The sequence below is a fragment of the Tasmannia lanceolata genome, unplaced genomic scaffold (assembly GCF_043159265.1).
Source record: "Tasmannia lanceolata isolate RefF3 unplaced genomic scaffold, GAP_Taslan_0.1 ptg000037l, whole genome shotgun sequence".
Classification (NCBI taxonomy): domain Eukaryota; kingdom Viridiplantae; phylum Streptophyta; class Magnoliopsida; order Canellales; family Winteraceae; genus Tasmannia; species Tasmannia lanceolata.
In genome coordinates, this window is record NW_027518714.1 from 11,209,040 (window position 1) to 11,225,610 (window position 16,571).

General features: G+C 37.7%; 1 protein-coding gene across 2 annotated transcripts in view; it reads left to right on the forward strand.

The window, feature by feature from the left end:
* The window catches only part of LOC143861944 (protein CHROMATIN REMODELING 20-like), a 58,373-nt gene that overhangs the window by 14,998 nt on the left and 26,804 nt on the right, over window positions 1-16,571 (forward strand). For both annotated transcript variants that reach the window (XM_077372912.1, XM_077372913.1), the window contains exons 6-15: window positions 5,404-5,594; window positions 5,684-5,933; window positions 6,331-6,444; window positions 7,727-7,810; window positions 8,136-8,708; window positions 9,652-9,941; window positions 10,232-10,322; window positions 10,400-10,615; window positions 10,935-11,054; window positions 14,781-14,947. In XM_077372912.1, coding sequence (XP_077229027.1) covers window positions 5,404-5,594; window positions 5,684-5,933; window positions 6,331-6,444; window positions 7,727-7,810; window positions 8,136-8,708; window positions 9,652-9,941; window positions 10,232-10,322; window positions 10,400-10,615; window positions 10,935-11,054; window positions 14,781-14,947 — 2,096 coding nt within the window. The remainder of the gene's footprint in view (window positions 1-5,403; window positions 5,595-5,683; window positions 5,934-6,330; window positions 6,445-7,726; window positions 7,811-8,135; window positions 8,709-9,651; window positions 9,942-10,231; window positions 10,323-10,399; window positions 10,616-10,934; window positions 11,055-14,780; window positions 14,948-16,571) is intronic.

The window sequence follows — 16,571 nt, forward strand, 5'->3', positions numbered from 1 at the left end:
TAGCTGATGTATCTTTTGGGCATTTCTGTGTTCCGAATGTTTCTTATACAAGTTGATGATTATATTTCTAGACAAGTACCCAAAGGTTCTGTAGCTAAGGCTTCCTTACATTTATTTTATGAGTGGTGAAATGATGTTATTTAGGAACCAATGACTAGGCTTTTATGTCATTGTTACGATGGACATGGCTTTTTTTATTGAAGTTTTATTGTAATAATTATTCACATTTTGGTATTCTAGATGTAGGGATGTCCACATCAATTTATGGCCCATTTCCTATGACACATTACCCAAGCCTATTACCCATCACTTATCCCTTTACACTTTATTATATCCTATTCATCACGACCCACTGTTTATTTTCATTTACCTCTCTTAAATACCCTTTCTTTTACCCTATTGGCGAGCCTTTGAGCCCACCACATAACCTAAATGAATCCCCTTATAAAACTTTAACACCTCCCCAAACCAAGAAGTTTTCATGAAATCAAAAAGGGAAGCCCCCTTCTTGTTGCAAGGCACACTTCTCTCTCTCCTCTCTTTTCACCCTTCAATTTCCTCACGTCTGTCCCCATCCTTCTCTCTTTTCACATCCTCTTCACTTCTCCTCTCCTCTCTGATCCCACCCTCTCTCCCATTGTTGGGTTCATAAGCTGCCTCTTTTTACCCCGCACCCCAAAGTTGGGTTCATAAGCCACCCCCTTCTACTCCTCTCACCCCTTCCCCTCGTACGGTCGTGTTCATAAGCTGCCCCCTTCTACTCCTCTCCTTTAACCTCCCCACGGTTGGGTTCATAGCTGCCCCCTTTTGCTACTATTCTCTCTCTCTCTCTCTCTCCCCTCACATTTTTATCCCCCCCCCGCAAATCCCTTACCCTCTCCTAACTTCTGGTCACCTACCCCTTCTCTTAAACCTCTTTGCCGCAAGCCCTACCCCTCCTGGCTTTAGCTGCAAACCAATCTCCCCTTTCCCTTTGCCGCAAACCTCTTCTACCCCTTCTCCCATCGCAAACCCAGCTTCTCATCCACCTCTCCACTAGCACCTTTACGCTCCTCTCTCAACTGCACCACGCCGGCCCTCTCCCACTCGTTCCCTTAGCAAAACCCCTTCCACCCTTCCCCTCTTTCTAGCCCCACCCCCTCCCTCCCCCCCACCACGACAATACCCACCCCCACTCTTAACCTTCCTCATCACCTCAGTTTCCTTCAACCGTTCTTTCCCTGAACTGCGGTCTCTAAACTGCCATAAAGCTCCACCCGATTGTCATCACCCCACAAGCCATTTCAAACCTGGGTTTTCCCCTACCCCAGCACCCTTAACTCACTCCTCTACTCTTTAGTCTCTCTAAACCAGTCCTAACAGTCTCTCAATGTCCTAGACCGGTCGTGAACGTTTTTTACCACCCAAGCCAGCACCTAAACCTTAATATAACAAACCTGTTCCCTATTCATCTCATACTTTCCAGAGCACTACTTCCGTGGTCGTCTTGCATCAACATGGTATTGGAACTGCATGCATAATGATCTCTCCATACCCGTCATGCATCATGGTGTTGGTGTCCTAAGGGGCACGATTGGGAGGTCAGATAGGTATTCTCAAGGCCGATTGAGGTGAAGGATTCAGGATTACATTGCTTGTTTTGTTGTTTTCTTTGTTGTTAGCCTATGACAATCTCAGTTGTGGCCTTGTTTCAAAAGGATTAAGGATTCATGATTATGTTGCTTGTTTTGTTGTTTTTCTTTGTTTTTGCGTCATTAAAAAAACTTGATCACGACTTGGCCTTGTCAACAAGTTGTATTGTTTTTCGCTGTTGATATGATGACATTAGTTCATTTCTTACTGTGAAAATTGCGAAAGTACTAAAATATTGAACAGGATAAATATTCTGTCATTTTCCGAAAGTCTAATTATTTCAAGTATAAAGTAATTATATGGCTGAGGAGTCACGTCCTTCTTTAAAATATTAACTATTGGTATCTATGTCACAAATATCGGCTTGAAATTGAAAATCATCATGAGGTTTTGATTAAACGATAAAAATACGGTTTCTCGAGATTTTAAATTTCCCATGAGAAATTGACTTCTCTCGCAATTTTCTCACGGATTATCATGATAAATTGAGGACTTGACTTTAGAAAAAAATATCTCGATCTTCTCATTCTCTCTAAAATCTATCGAAAATCCTAAAACCTTCTACCTAACCCTAATTTTGGGTTAAAAAAGTGTACATATTTTATATTTTATTGTAGATAGTGTATCATCCAAGACTCAACATATTATATATATATATATATATATATATATATTTTTTTTTTTTTTAAATTGACAAATATATTACAAGGGGACCAGTAGTCCTACTAGATTTACATAGTATGAATTGCCCAGGAGCATTCTCCTTGGCCCAAAAGAAAAACCCATTACCCCTTACATTTACACTACCCAATAGCCTCAAATGAATCGAATCCAGCAAAAAGTGCCATATTTGTGGGACCCCCATGTCAAGATCGTGACCTGCGACGTCACACCGATTTCTCCACTACAATTCGCTGGTAAATTCGATTTTCAAAAATCCTGCTCGAAGGCCCAGAGCTATTGTGCGCTCCTAACCGTGCATGATAACCAACCACTCAACATCATCATCCAATCTCCGGCGGCCTCCGCCTCGAACCACCACCCAACCCCGACGGTTCCCTATTAAAAATTTATCAAATCCTTCCACCATCCGTTCCAAAACCTACTTCCACTAACCCAAAAATCATCCCATCCAAAAGTATACTCCAAGCCCAAACCTTAATCCGTAACCCTAAAGACTATAATACTCCCCACCTCCTTCCCTAATCAACCTTGACCGGCTGGCCCTAACAACCCTAAAACTCCCCTCCTCCTCCTCCTTCAAACCTTAACCCTACAAGGTTCATTGCTCCTGTCCACAACCTCCCTCACCTCCTCCTTTTCCCCTGAATCCGAACACCCTTTTCCTTACATCCGGCCCCTTTCACAGCCTCCGACGACTCCTCCACTCACTTTCTCCATCATCCTTAACTAGATCCGGTCCTTTCACCATTAAATCCGGCCTTCTCGAGCCCAACTCCGGCCATTCCGCCCCTCCAGCCATCATTGGCTCCAGGTCTGGCACCCTACAGCCTTTCACGGCCACCGACAACTTTCACGGTTTTCCTCGGCTCCAGATCCAGACACGGCCTCCATTGCTTCAGATCCGGCCTCCACGGCTCCCAATCCAGTCTCCACGGCTCCAGATCCTGCCTCCACAGCCCTAGATCTAGCCACCGCGGAAAAGCCATGTTCCAGATCTGGCCTCCACGGATCTCGATTCGGCCTCCGCCGCTCATCTTTTGCCAACAATGTGAGAGACGGTAAAAAGATGGTCAGCAATAGGGAAAGAGAGGGAAACGAACGAGATAGAGGAAGAGAGAGAGGGAGAACGAGCGAGAGAGGAAGGGAGAGAGGGAGATGAGAAAGAGGAAGATGTGGGAGAGAGAGGGGATGAGAGAGAGGACGACGAGAGGAGAAACCGCCTCTCTCCCTAGGTCGACGCCCTAGGGAGGGAGCTTTTTTTTTTTTCGCCCTTTTTTTCGCCTCGCCTTTTTTTATCGCCCTTTTGGGCTTTTGATTATGTCTTTAAATAATTTTATTTTTACTCTTTTTCCCCATATAAACCTTAAAAAATAAAATAAAATTTAAAATATCCCGATATTTTCCCTTGCTGAGAAATTCCTGAGAACGATATTTGTGACATAGATTGATATCAAGGAAGGTGCATTATGGAACAATTCATATATTTCAATATAAGTTGTAAATTCCGTTCTTCGTCAGATTCAGACGAAACGATTCGTTCCAGTAAGAAAGTGAAACAAAACACTAACCGAAGCAGTGTCAGAATTTCGTTCCAACCCGGTGCATTGATGTCATTGTCGCCCGTTTCACCCTATTTTGGCCAAAACAAAGCGAAACACCCTGTTGTTTCATCTGAAAATGACTTTTTTTTTCAAAGTACACCCATGCTAGTTTTATTATTTTATTGCCATTTGAAGGGTATTTTTCGTCATTTTGCCTCCTAAACAAAAAAAAAATGTTTGTAAACCCATCTAATTCCCATTTTCTACACTTCTGCACTCTATCCTTTTCAATTCCTTATCTCATTTCTATTGTCATTGTAGTTGGTATATTAGCGATATTTTTGTATTTGTTCCACTTCCAAATAATGATTCTCAATATCCAAAAGGTACTAATTCTGATTCTACACAACTTGACGAAGGGAGGCTTGGAAGTGGAGGCCTCTCCTTCTCTTCAAAACAATATATATATACATACATACATATTTGAAAGTGGTACCTTGTATACAGTCGGTATATTAGCGATATTTTTGTATTTGTTCTACTTCCAAATAATAATTTTCAATATCCAAAAGCTTGTAATTCTGATTCTACACAACTTTACGAAGGGAGGCTTGGAAGTGAAGGCCTCTCCTTCTCTTCAAAACAATATATAATTCATACATACATATTTGAAAGAGGTACCTTGTATACCTTGGTAGCAATGATGAGAGGTACCGCCCCACTGAGTCTGATGAACTGGTTTATGACAATGCCTAGAAGAAAATGATTTGAGCGATGAGATGTAATTTGTAACATTCTTAGCATTTTGTATGATTAATTTTTCTTACAATCATTGATCTATTGCAATAAATTCAATATTCTAAGTAATAAAATATGTCTTTTTGTTAAGTTTGGTTGGTATAATGTCTTCTTATATTTTTCTAATAATCTTCCATTTTTTGAGTTTTTTTTTTTTTTAATTTTGAAAAATTTAAAAAAATTCTCTGCTTCTAGTGTCTTTTCCGAAATGAAACACTGAAATGACCGAAACACTAAACGCCCCTTTTCATTTACCAGAAGGAAGCATAAAATAAAACGATATTGACAACTTTGATTTCGATAGGCTAGCCCATTATTTAAGCATACTAAGCTGCTGACCTATTTTTCTCTTGAGGTTTGACTTTCCGTGGAGGGCCGGTGCACGCGATTGATAATGCCATTGATCTCTTTGCACACAGTCAATTCTAGTCTACCCAATAGGAAGAGATCCCAATCCAGAAGCATATTCATTGTTTAGGAGGGGTTGATTAGAGGTTCCTTGTTGGTTAGCAATGATTTTCCAATTGTTCTGGTGTTTGATTTTCCCTCTCGCATGACCATCTTGGCGTTGAGTTGTATTCTTCTTACTCTCGATAAATTTTGTCTTTACTGTTCAGTAAAAAATTATTCTTTCACTTGATTGAAATATCGCAGGATTGCTATTTAGTTTATGAATGTTGAGAATTTAGAAATCAAGTTCACATGTTTGAAATGATAGTGTGCATATCTAACATGCTTCTGCATACAGGAACAACTTGATGGGGCTGGTATTGAGCTCCCAAGTCTCTACAAATGGATTGAAAGTCAGGCACCTAACGGTTGCTGCACGGACGCATGGAGAAAAAGGGCTCACTGGGTAGGGTCTCAGATCACTACTGAAGTTACTGAATCAATTACAAATGCAGAAAAGTTTCTGCAATCTTGTCGGCCTGTGAGGAGGTATAGATGAGTTATTTCATTATGTATCTTCTAGAAATTTCTTATTAGTGTGTCATCCTTGTTGATATGTTTATTTGTTATGGGACCAGACAACATGGTAGGTTGTTGGAAGAAGGCGCTAGTGGGTTTCTTGGAAGAAAACTTTCCATTGAGGAAAATAAAGAGACCCTTGCAGAAAATTCAGAGAAGGATTGGAACTCATTCAATGAGCTTATTCAATCTAATAGAGCATCTGAGGATAATGCTTCATTTGGCAGCAAGCATTGGGCTTCTGTCTATTTGGCCAGTACGCCGCAACAAGCTGCAAACCTGGGGCTTAAGTTGCCTGGAGTAGACGAGGTAGCAAAACTCATTTAAAATGATATTTTATTACCTTTCCAAATTCTATTTCAGATTTTTTTTTGGTTCTAGAATGGCTACATTTTTTTGGTGATTGTAGCCCCAACTCTCTATTTGGGGCTTATTGTTTGTTTAAAAGACAATATTTCTGATTTTGGGTATGCTTGTAGTCATTTGTCTGCTGGTTTTCTTTTCGCTTCGCGGTTTTGATTATATTCCTAAAAGTATAATCTTTTCTCTTTTCTCCTCTACAAATTTCCGGCCACTTGTATCAGTTGCTTTGTTGTTAGGCCTGGCTGGTATTTCTTACATATATATAGCTTGTATCAATTTGGGTTGGCCATTAATTTGATTTTACTGCTAGTGGAAGTTCACAGTATGAGACATTTTTTGTCAGGTTGAGGAGATAAATGACACCGAGAGCAACTATGGAGATCCATTTTATGCAGATGCAATTGCAAATGAAAAAGAAATTGATCTCTCCGAAGAGCAAAAGAAAAACTTCAGGAAGGTATTTCAATGGCTAGTTGCATTAAACCCAATGGTTTAGTAATTCTCATTACTTCTTAAATTTTTCTTACAACATAGAGAAGTAATGGACGTATAGGACATAGAGAAGTAATGGACGTCTTGTTTTCATAACTGATGAGTGTATCATGGTCAAAGAGCTCTCATGTGAGTTAGCTTGAAGAAGGGCTTCTGATAATTTAATTTAGTGTCATGCATAATTTTAAACAATGTGACTTTTGGTTCTAGCATGGTCTGGCTGAAGACTTTTGTTGGTATGTGGTTGAAATGCCAGAATATCACTCTATTGTATTTGTCATAAAGTTTATGAACACAAGATTTTCCATTCCAACTTCCTGAGAAAACAAGGAATGATGGAAGTTACAGTCAATTTCTGGGATCTACTTCAGTTAATATTTACTTTAGAGATAAAAGACTTCTTCATTTTTCTTATGCGCACACACAAATACATGCATAACCTAAATGATGCGACTCTCATATCTGACACTGGTTTGGGGACTTTAGGCTGCAAATGTTTGACGGGGAAAAATATCCTATATTTATCACAAGATTCTACCCAACCGCAAGGCTCTCCCTTCCATTGCTTAAAAACTAAGATATAATATCAATTATTTATGAGAGGACAGATGACATGAGTACTTGAAATGTATTGGAAAAGCAAAATGAGTGGAACTCTAATCATAAGAATATGGAGCTATTTAATTCTTTGATTCTAAGCTGGTATTATTGTAAGGAAAGATAAAAAAAGTGAAACTTTTGTGGAGATCGGGATTACAATAGAGCGAAACTGCCCCAAATTTATGGAAGCAGCCAGGCTTAGCTATGACAGGCCTACAACATGGTAGAGCAATGGTCTATGTTTAACCATATGACCTGCAAAATAGCTAGTGTCCCTCTGGATATGTTGATCTGTTTCTCAACTTGGGCTTTAGATTGTTAATAAGATAAACTCATAGGCTATAATATGTATCTGGATGTGTGACTTACCTATGTACTGCAGGAAGAGCTCATGAGTTCAAGTATTGTGACACTCAGTAAAAATATGTACATTCTTTGTATGTTTTTTGTTTACTATCCGATAAACAGAATCAAGTAGAGTCCATTTTCAGATCCCGGGTTGCAGAGAGTAGAGATGTTTGTGTTCTGCACTTGAGTTATCAGGCTTTGAACTTTGTCTGTAAAGCAGTGCTAGTAAGCATGTCAAGTGTTCTGTTGATGTTTTTTTATTGATTTCTAGAACTTTTATATTATCTTTCTGTTCGAAGGTCAAAGAAGAGGATGATGCAAATATTGCAGAGAAGCTGCAACTTCAATTGAAGAGGCGAAGACGAAGAAAGAGAAAATCTCAGGTGGGGTACTATATATTTGTTTTTTCTGGGGTCCTATATATTTGTTTTTTCTATTTTTGGCCATCTAAGAATCTGTTGTGCACTTAAGCTCATATGTATTGGCCAATGGTATTTTCCATCATATTACTTTTCATTATTGTTTTGAAGAAAGTGAAAGTGAGTTGATATAACACTACAAATATAGTTAGCAGTGTGAAATCTAAGATAAGTGTTTGCTATAAAAATGAAGGTATGTTTGGATGTCATTTATGTTTTCTAGTTTCTCATGTTGTGTAAAAGATACCATCTGAATCATGTGATGTCCATCTGATGCTTCATGAATCAGGAGACTAATCAAAAAGAGGTTTCCTCAGTCGATCGGATTCGGGAAAGTGGAGTATGTGATTCCATGCCTTTGAATGAGAGTTCCCAGTCTGTTTTTGGCGAGAAAAGTTGTTCTGAAATGGGAGAAGGTGCACTTGTTGAGAATAACAATATTTCTGTTCAACATTTGATGGCTGATACAAATGGCAGCATTGAGACTTCTGATGTGCTCAATAAAGAGAAGAAAATGCTCAATGATACTTGTGCTTCTACTGAATCCTCTGAGCTTAGTGGGTCCAAACGTTCGCATGATGATGAGGATCTACAAAACGAAAATAAAAGGAGTCGGACTGTTATTATAGATAGTGATGATGAGCTGCATGTGGTGGAGGAAAATTCTGCTTCTGAAGTTATTGAGATTGTTGCATCAAGTCCAGCCAGTTCTTGTCTACGTGTGAGTGCAGATTCCAAAGATTTTCATTGTTCTGTTTGTTCTGAAGTATTGAGAGCTTCTGAAGTGCACCGGCATCCACTTTTTGAAGTCATCATCTGTGAAAATTGCAAGTGCCTGATGGAAGAAAAGATGCAACAAAAGGTATGGATCACTGTAGTTTTTTGATGCCTCGTCAATTTCTTAGCAGGCCTTTATAATCATTTAGAAATTATATGTGCATCACTTGATCATTTCATGTTCATATATTTAGGCAATTGATATCTATTTTGATAGTTGCACTCCTTTTTTTTATTGAAAACATATCTGATTGGCTGGTGATAGCTTTTCAGGAATCATAATCTCCTCTAACAGCCAATTAAATATTGTAAAACAAAAAGAGTAGTGCCACTATTAAACCAAGGGAGTGTGGACTGTTAAATAGCATCTCCCTATATCTCAACAGAAAGTAATATTTAGTTGCTTATTGACCTCCCTGAGTTGACTTCTTTGCCTACTGAGTCAATCATAAGCTCGTTTGACTCATAGGGACAATAATTGACTCACCCAATTTGGCCTGTTTTTGCCTTGGCGATTTCTTGACGAGACAGTTTTTTTAGACATTGACAAAAACAATCAGATTAACCCTCTACCAGCCGTTTACAAACATAGATGGTACAAGGGAATATTATAGGACAATGAGAACTTTTTTACATGAATTAGGCATTGAAACTTCTACATTTCATAAAGTTATGGTTATTTTGTTTAGAGAACGTATTGTACTCACTCATTTAGGACATATGGGGTTGATGTAATATTGAATACTTAATCCTACATTGTTTCTTATCTCTAGCATGTGACCTTTATTAATTGTATCATGCATCATGAGTGTATGGTACCCGCCTATTCTAGGACAAATTGCTTTTTACAATTTGTCTTTTGTTTTCTGAATTGGTGACATGGAAAAAAAATTTGAACGGCCTTAAATGCAGTATTATTTGGCAATTAGTCAAGTAACGGATGCATTGAGCTTCTATGGTACAAATTTAAATTGCATTTCCCTCTTTAATGTTTCATGTGATACCATTTATTATATCTGGCACTGCAGGATCCTGATTGCTCGGAATGTTACTGTGGATGGTGTGGACAGTGCAATGACCTAATAAGTTGTAAATCATGTAAGAAGTTGTTCTGTGCCATATGCATAAAGAAGAACTTTGGTGAAGAACTCTTGTCAGAAATTCAAGGCTCTGGTTGGCACTGTTGTTGCTGTTCACCAAATCTATTGCAAAACTTTATTCAGGAATATAATAAAGCTCTCCAAGTCGGAGACAAGGTGGCTTTAAGCTCCGATAGTGATTCAGAGTTTTCTGATGCTGACGTTGATGTTCGAATCAGGTAATCCCATAAACATGGTTGATGCAGGTGTGGGAACTTGGTGGCAATAAATTTCCTACGCACGTGCGCGAGCGCACGCGTTTTCTTTTTTCTATTTGTTGATACTGAAATATAATTCTCATTTACATGGATATTGCAAAATCTATGGCACTAATTTTCTAAAATGAATAGAAACTGATCTGGGCTTTGTATTTTCATTTGAAGCAAACAACTTGATTTTATTTAATTTTGCAAGAATTTATTCCAAGGTTTTTGAACATGTTCAGCTGAACTATGCTTTCTGATTCCAGCAATAAGAAAAGACGGAAAAGGAGAATTAGAAGAATTCTCGATGATGCTGAACTTGGAGAAGAGACAAAGCGGAAAATTGCTATCGAAAAGGTTTCCCTTTTGTAGGAATACATCCTTGAAAAGGTCTATTTTGGACACATTATTGATTATGATTCTGTTTCTGATAGGCACGTCAAGCACATCTCAAGTCGTTGCAAGTACAGTTTGCTGGAAAATCATGGGGTAACAAAACTGCAAGTTATAATGGAAATGCAACAGAAGGTGCCAGTCTTGAAGTGCTGGGAGATGTGGTAAAAGGTTATATAGTGAATGTTGTCAGGGAGGAAGATGAAGAACCAGTGAGGATTCCTCCTAGTATCTCTGCCAAATTGAAACCACATCAGGTATCTTTTTTTCTAATCTTGTGATGCTTTAAATACCAAAAAAATCACGATCCGATGTATCTATTTGGTGATTGCGACTCATTCTATTTGTTTTGTTACACCTTGCTGAAAAACCAATGTGTTTCAGGCAATATTGCATCTGTGTCGGTGATAATTAAATCCTTCTTCATTATGTTGTTTTTCCAATAATTCCATGCCATTTATTCATCTAAATTTGAATTTGCTTCTGATTTATGTTTTAATATGGATTCTTTGAACAGAAATGGATCATATTGGTATTATTTTCAATAGCTTAATGGTTTCTGTGTGGTCACTGCAGATTGCAGGGATACGATTTATGTGGGAAAACATCATACAATCTGTCAGAAAGGTGAAGTCCGGGGATAGAGGTCTTGGATGCATTCTAGCTCACACTATGGGGCTTGGGAAAACTTTTCAGGTTTGCTGTTTTTGAGCTTTCATTCATGTTTCCTTTTCATCTTTTAATGTTATAGATCGTTCTTTCTGCTAAAAAATTGTTTGCTGAATGCATTAAATTTATGCAGCTTTGGATTTTCTTTCAACGTATGATTCCCAGTTCAATTTTACGCTTGTTGTTGTATCTTCCACATTTAACAGCCTGAAACCTCTCTAATTAAAACTAGATGATAGATTGATTGGTTTTACATTTGTTGCAATGCATGTACCTGCTCAAATTTATCGGTCAAGAACTCGTCCAAGACAGACCTGGATTGACTCCAACGAGTCAATGATTGACAATATGTTTTTATTGACTTGAGTGTTGGTTGAATGAGTTTTTTTATTGACTCGGCAGAGGCCCAAAACTGAGTTGATTTGATTGAGTAAGTGAATGTTTAACACGAGCTTCTAAATATTGAACGCTAATTCCTATTTTAAATCAAACACCTATGTTAATTGTATCAACTCCCAAGGGGTATTTGGTAGTGAAGTCCTTTGCATCAATTATGGTTAGGTATGATCATCGTTCCCCACTTGCAAGCTATGATGAGACAGATACTAGCACATATGGTAATGGAGATACAAATCGGCGAACTAATAGTAAATTTATAATGTAATCTATGGTATTATTCATATGTTCAAGGTTATATAATATCATAAAATTGAACTGCATTTTACTTGGGAGATGGAACTGTATTATAATAGTAAATTTATAATATAATCTCTGATATTATTCATATGTTCAAGATTATGATTTCAAATATGTGACACTGATAAGCAAAAAAACATTATAGTTAATTTGAAGAGGGTGACACGTATGATACCATTCGAAAAAAGGTGACATGCATGATGTATCAAACATCATTGTTATTTTGTCCAACAGAAATATCCATTAAGTATCTTAGTACGAGTTTCTATAATGTTGCCTGTCTGACACTTTTTTTTTTTTTTTGAAAATTAATCCTGTCTGACACTGTAACTTGGGCCTACACAAGTATTAGAGTTTCATAGCTTGCAAGGATATGGCATGTTCCGTACCACCATGGATGGAAGCATTTTTTTGGATGACAGTGGGGTCGAAGCTCAATGCTTTTGTGATTCTTAAGAAAAAGAATTTGCGTTGCTAATATGTGCTTCCTTTGTAATGACGAGCATATCTTTATTTATTGCAATGTCATTCGTAACATTTGGTTGTGATTATCTCACTCTCCAGTTTTTATTGTATCTACTCAAATTCAATGATGGCTATATTTGTGTGCATTTTGGGAATATGGGAAGAATAGTGGGAAGTTGTTCCATATGCGATGGTCGGTCTGTTTGGGTGGAGAAGTATGGGAACGTTTATTGATGAGAGATACCCAATTGGTTTAATCGTAATGGAGATAGAAATTCCATTTTTCCTTGGCTGTGTATGAAATGAGAATTCTGATCATATCAACAGGTGATATATTTCTGAATTAGTGAATAGTGTGTTTGAATGGTCCTCCGATTATAAGGATTGACCCAAGATGGGAGCTCCTATGAAAATTGAGGGCAGCTAATGCTAGTAGGTCATCTAGGAATTAAAGAAGGGAAGTTGAAAATCCTTCTCCAACCTTGTAGGGATGCTAGACTCAGTATAGAATGGAAGTTAGGGCACTGCTTACTTGCTTAGCTATTAAGGAGGAGCTATACAAAGTGACATGAGTGCAAGCAAAGATGCATTAGTTGTCTCAAGAACATTGGCGCTTCTCCTCCAATGGAGTCCTTAAAGATGAACTTCGACGGGTTGAGCTTTGGTGGCCTAGGTCCTACATTCATAGGAGAAATTATTACGTACCACAAGGGAGTGGTGAGGTTAGTGTATTTAGGACCTATTGGAGTGAGGAACACAGTGGGAGAGGAAATATTGGAAGGAGACTCCCTAGATGTAGACAAGTGGATCCAACCAAGCAGAGGGAAAATCCTTTGGAGGATTACTGATATGGAGGTGCAATAATTGTGCATAGGTTGCAAATTTCATTCGTTCACGTAAAAAGGGAGGGTAATTCGACAAGATATAGTGATATACTCGTCAATACTTATAGAGAAAGGTGGGCTGTGAGTATATATGACTATTTTAGTGGGCTCTTGGTATATGACCAATTATGTTCGCCTTTTTTTCTAATGAATGCTTATGTTTCAACATTAAAGAAAAAAATAATAATAATTGAAGAAATGACTGAAATGGTAATTGCCCTTGGAAATCTCCAAATTCTGTTATTTGACAAAACTAGATAAACATAAACTTCCTCTAATGTAGGTTTCAGGTTTCAGTATGCGTTTCAGTCTTGATGAAAATGGAAATATGTCGGTTTCAGAGGGGAAATTGGGTGGAAACCCTGTAAAATTTTGGAAACGTATGGAAACATATGCAAATGATGGACATATAAGATGAAACTTCATGAAGTGATAGAATAAGTACAAATATACAATCAATAATCATCACATATGCAAAAAAAAAAAAAAACCACTCATTATGGTTTAACAACATCGAACACCTAGTGACATGTGATGTCGCGCATGTCTGATAATTCGGCACATACTACATACAACATTTCACATGTAATTTATATAAATATTTATCCATAATACATGGACCACATTTCACATGCAATTCATATAAATATAATTATGTAACACATACTAGTATACTACTAATACACTTAACAGTTTTGATTTAGTTGTGCATTTTGGTTTCGGAATGTGTTTTGGTAGGGATGAATATAGAAGCATTTCAGTCGTTATGTCGGTTTCGATGGAAAATTAAGTATGCCTCTAATAAGGGAAATAACTCTAATTCTAAATGCCATATAAACGTGTTAGTCTTTTAAGTTCCTTCTCAAGACTCACCCATAGTCTAGCCCTTCACCAAACAGGAGTTAAAATATTCATCAAGTCCTTACTTTGCAGCTGCTGATTGTATTATGTATTGGACAATTGCAAAATGATTTCATACTCGTGTTGGTGTCCTAGGTGAAGTTTGTTGGATGTTTTCTTGCATTTGTTTGAAGGAACATCTTGTATGTATGCTTCAACCTTCTAAGTTGAGGGTTTTGATGTTCCTTATATACATAGATGGCTCATGAAGCATCTTCCAAATACGTTGAACTTATAGGTGGAGGCTGATGGATACATTTAATTTATTGACTCCACTGTCCTATGAAGTTTTTAGGCGCTCCACTGCTCCACATTCTGTCCAAGGATCTACATTTTTTCAATTTTGATGGAGACCTGAGTTTGCTGTTTTCATTTATGCCAGTGAATGTTTCTTGGAGTTGTTCGCAAGATTAGTTAGTCGCATATTTTGCTGTACTTGCTTATATCATTTCTTCTTGTGATGCACATATTTTCATATTGTTATTTAGTCTAATTCTGTGGAGCATTTGTTTATTTGGCCTACAATAACGCAATTTGTATGTCTTATCTGTATGTATTTAATCTTTTTGAATATGTAATGAGCTTGAGTTCTTGTACAAGTTTTTAGGTGCAGTAATTTTAATACAATTTTGTAATGAGCTTGAGTTCTTGTACCATTATCTATAGTCGTCGAAGGATGGGATATTTTATTTATTCGAATTGCTATCTCTATAATTTGTGCGACAATTTTAATACAATTTTGTATGTCCATTACTCTCTAAGGTAGCTGTTAAATGCTGTTTGGCTTGACTTCAAATTGTGCATGCAGGTTATAGCATTTTTGTACGCAGCTATGAGGATTGTTGACTTAGGATTAAGAACAGCACTTATAGTTACACCTGTAAATGTACTGCACAACTGGAGGCAAGAATTTATGAAGTGGAGACCTCTGGAGTTAAGGCCTCTCCGTGTCTTTATGCTGGAAGATGTTTCCAGGTTTGCATACTTTTCCAACTTAGATTCTTGTTTCTCCATATGGTGTCTTCCAATATCCTCTTGAGATTGTTGGTTTGGTATTTATATAATTATATTTCTTTCCTGATCATCATATTCTCATTGGTTTCATGGTCTCGAGAGCGATTCAATTTAAGCAGGAACAGCATTCACTCCTCAAATCTTTTTATATTTATATGTTTTTTCCACTGAGTCCATGGTCGTGCTAACAATGGATTTCACTTGACTTTAGCATTAATGATTACGTTTAGGATTTTTTTTATGGGCCAGATTGGCTTTTACTCAGAGCCTGTTAATTAGAATCGAAATGGTGATAAGAGTCTGACATAGTCATATGTTTCTCATTGAGCTTGAAATAGATTTAGCATGAAAGGATCATTATGTTGAGTTATATAGCCGCAAATACGGTTATTCCACCAAGAAATCTTACTTGAGACACACGGATGGAAACTTTTATCTTATTATTAATGTGCTTTGCTTTTCAATGATATTCATTCAAGGAGCTGAGCCGTTGCCCTAGTGGTGATGCTCTCAACCGTGTAGTGTTAAGGTCGTGAGTTCAAACTTCATCTTTGCATATAACAAAAAAAAGTGTTTAATTTAGGCTACTGATATCCTGACATGGTCACGACCATGCCTTGATAATGGGGCCAATTCACCTTGTTTTACACATTTTAATTGGCTGCTGAGAGCTTTTTGGGAATTGGTATGTTCCTTCTTTAGAACCTCTACCTCTTTCGCCTTGTTCCAGTTGGATACTCGGCGGGATAAGCAGCAATGATTACTTGGTTGAGCCTGTTGGTATTATACAACCTTTGGCTAATAAAGGATCAATCTACCAGAAGAAGGGAGGCAGAGTAGATTTTTCTCGTGTCTTGACGACAGCTCATCCGTTCGGTCTTATCACAGTTTCTCAGAAGTAGTGTATGAAGGTTTTCTACACTTGTCAGGCTGGGTGGGGGTGGGGTGAATGAAAAATCAGGAGCAAGTCCTGAGGGAGTAAAGAGCCACCAGCAAACGAAGGAAGTGTTGGCGACCCCAAGGGAGCTGCAATGTGTTGGGTTGCAGCAAGCGGAGGATGGAGGAGTAGCGGATATGAGTAGCCATAATAAATTTCAAATATGACTTTTAATCTTGTGCACCCTTTTTTGATGAACTGGATCATTGAGCCAGGGAAGTGGCTACTACCTTTCAAAAGACTATTTTAGTGGCTTATGTTATTAAACAAATGCTTCAAATTTAAAAATTGGTCACTATAGTCAGCCAATTGGCCAGAATTGAAATTTAAACTAACAGGTCGAATCAACAAGGTGGGCCAACAATACAACCAAATAACCTTGGAATGAACTGCATCATTGAACCTGATTTGAAACCGAGCTAATCATACAACTCAACTGAACTATTCAAAATTGAGTTGGTGCTCTCAAAGCACTAGCACATTTGCACAAGTAGATGCCTGTCAAGATGCAACTCTGATGAATATAAGTATTTGGTCTGTTTTGCTAGTCTTGTAAATAACTACAATATTTCTCTTTATCTTGCTTCAAGGTGGTTGTATATTCAGTTGTTTTTATTATAATTTTAGTTATTAACCATTGTATGTTGC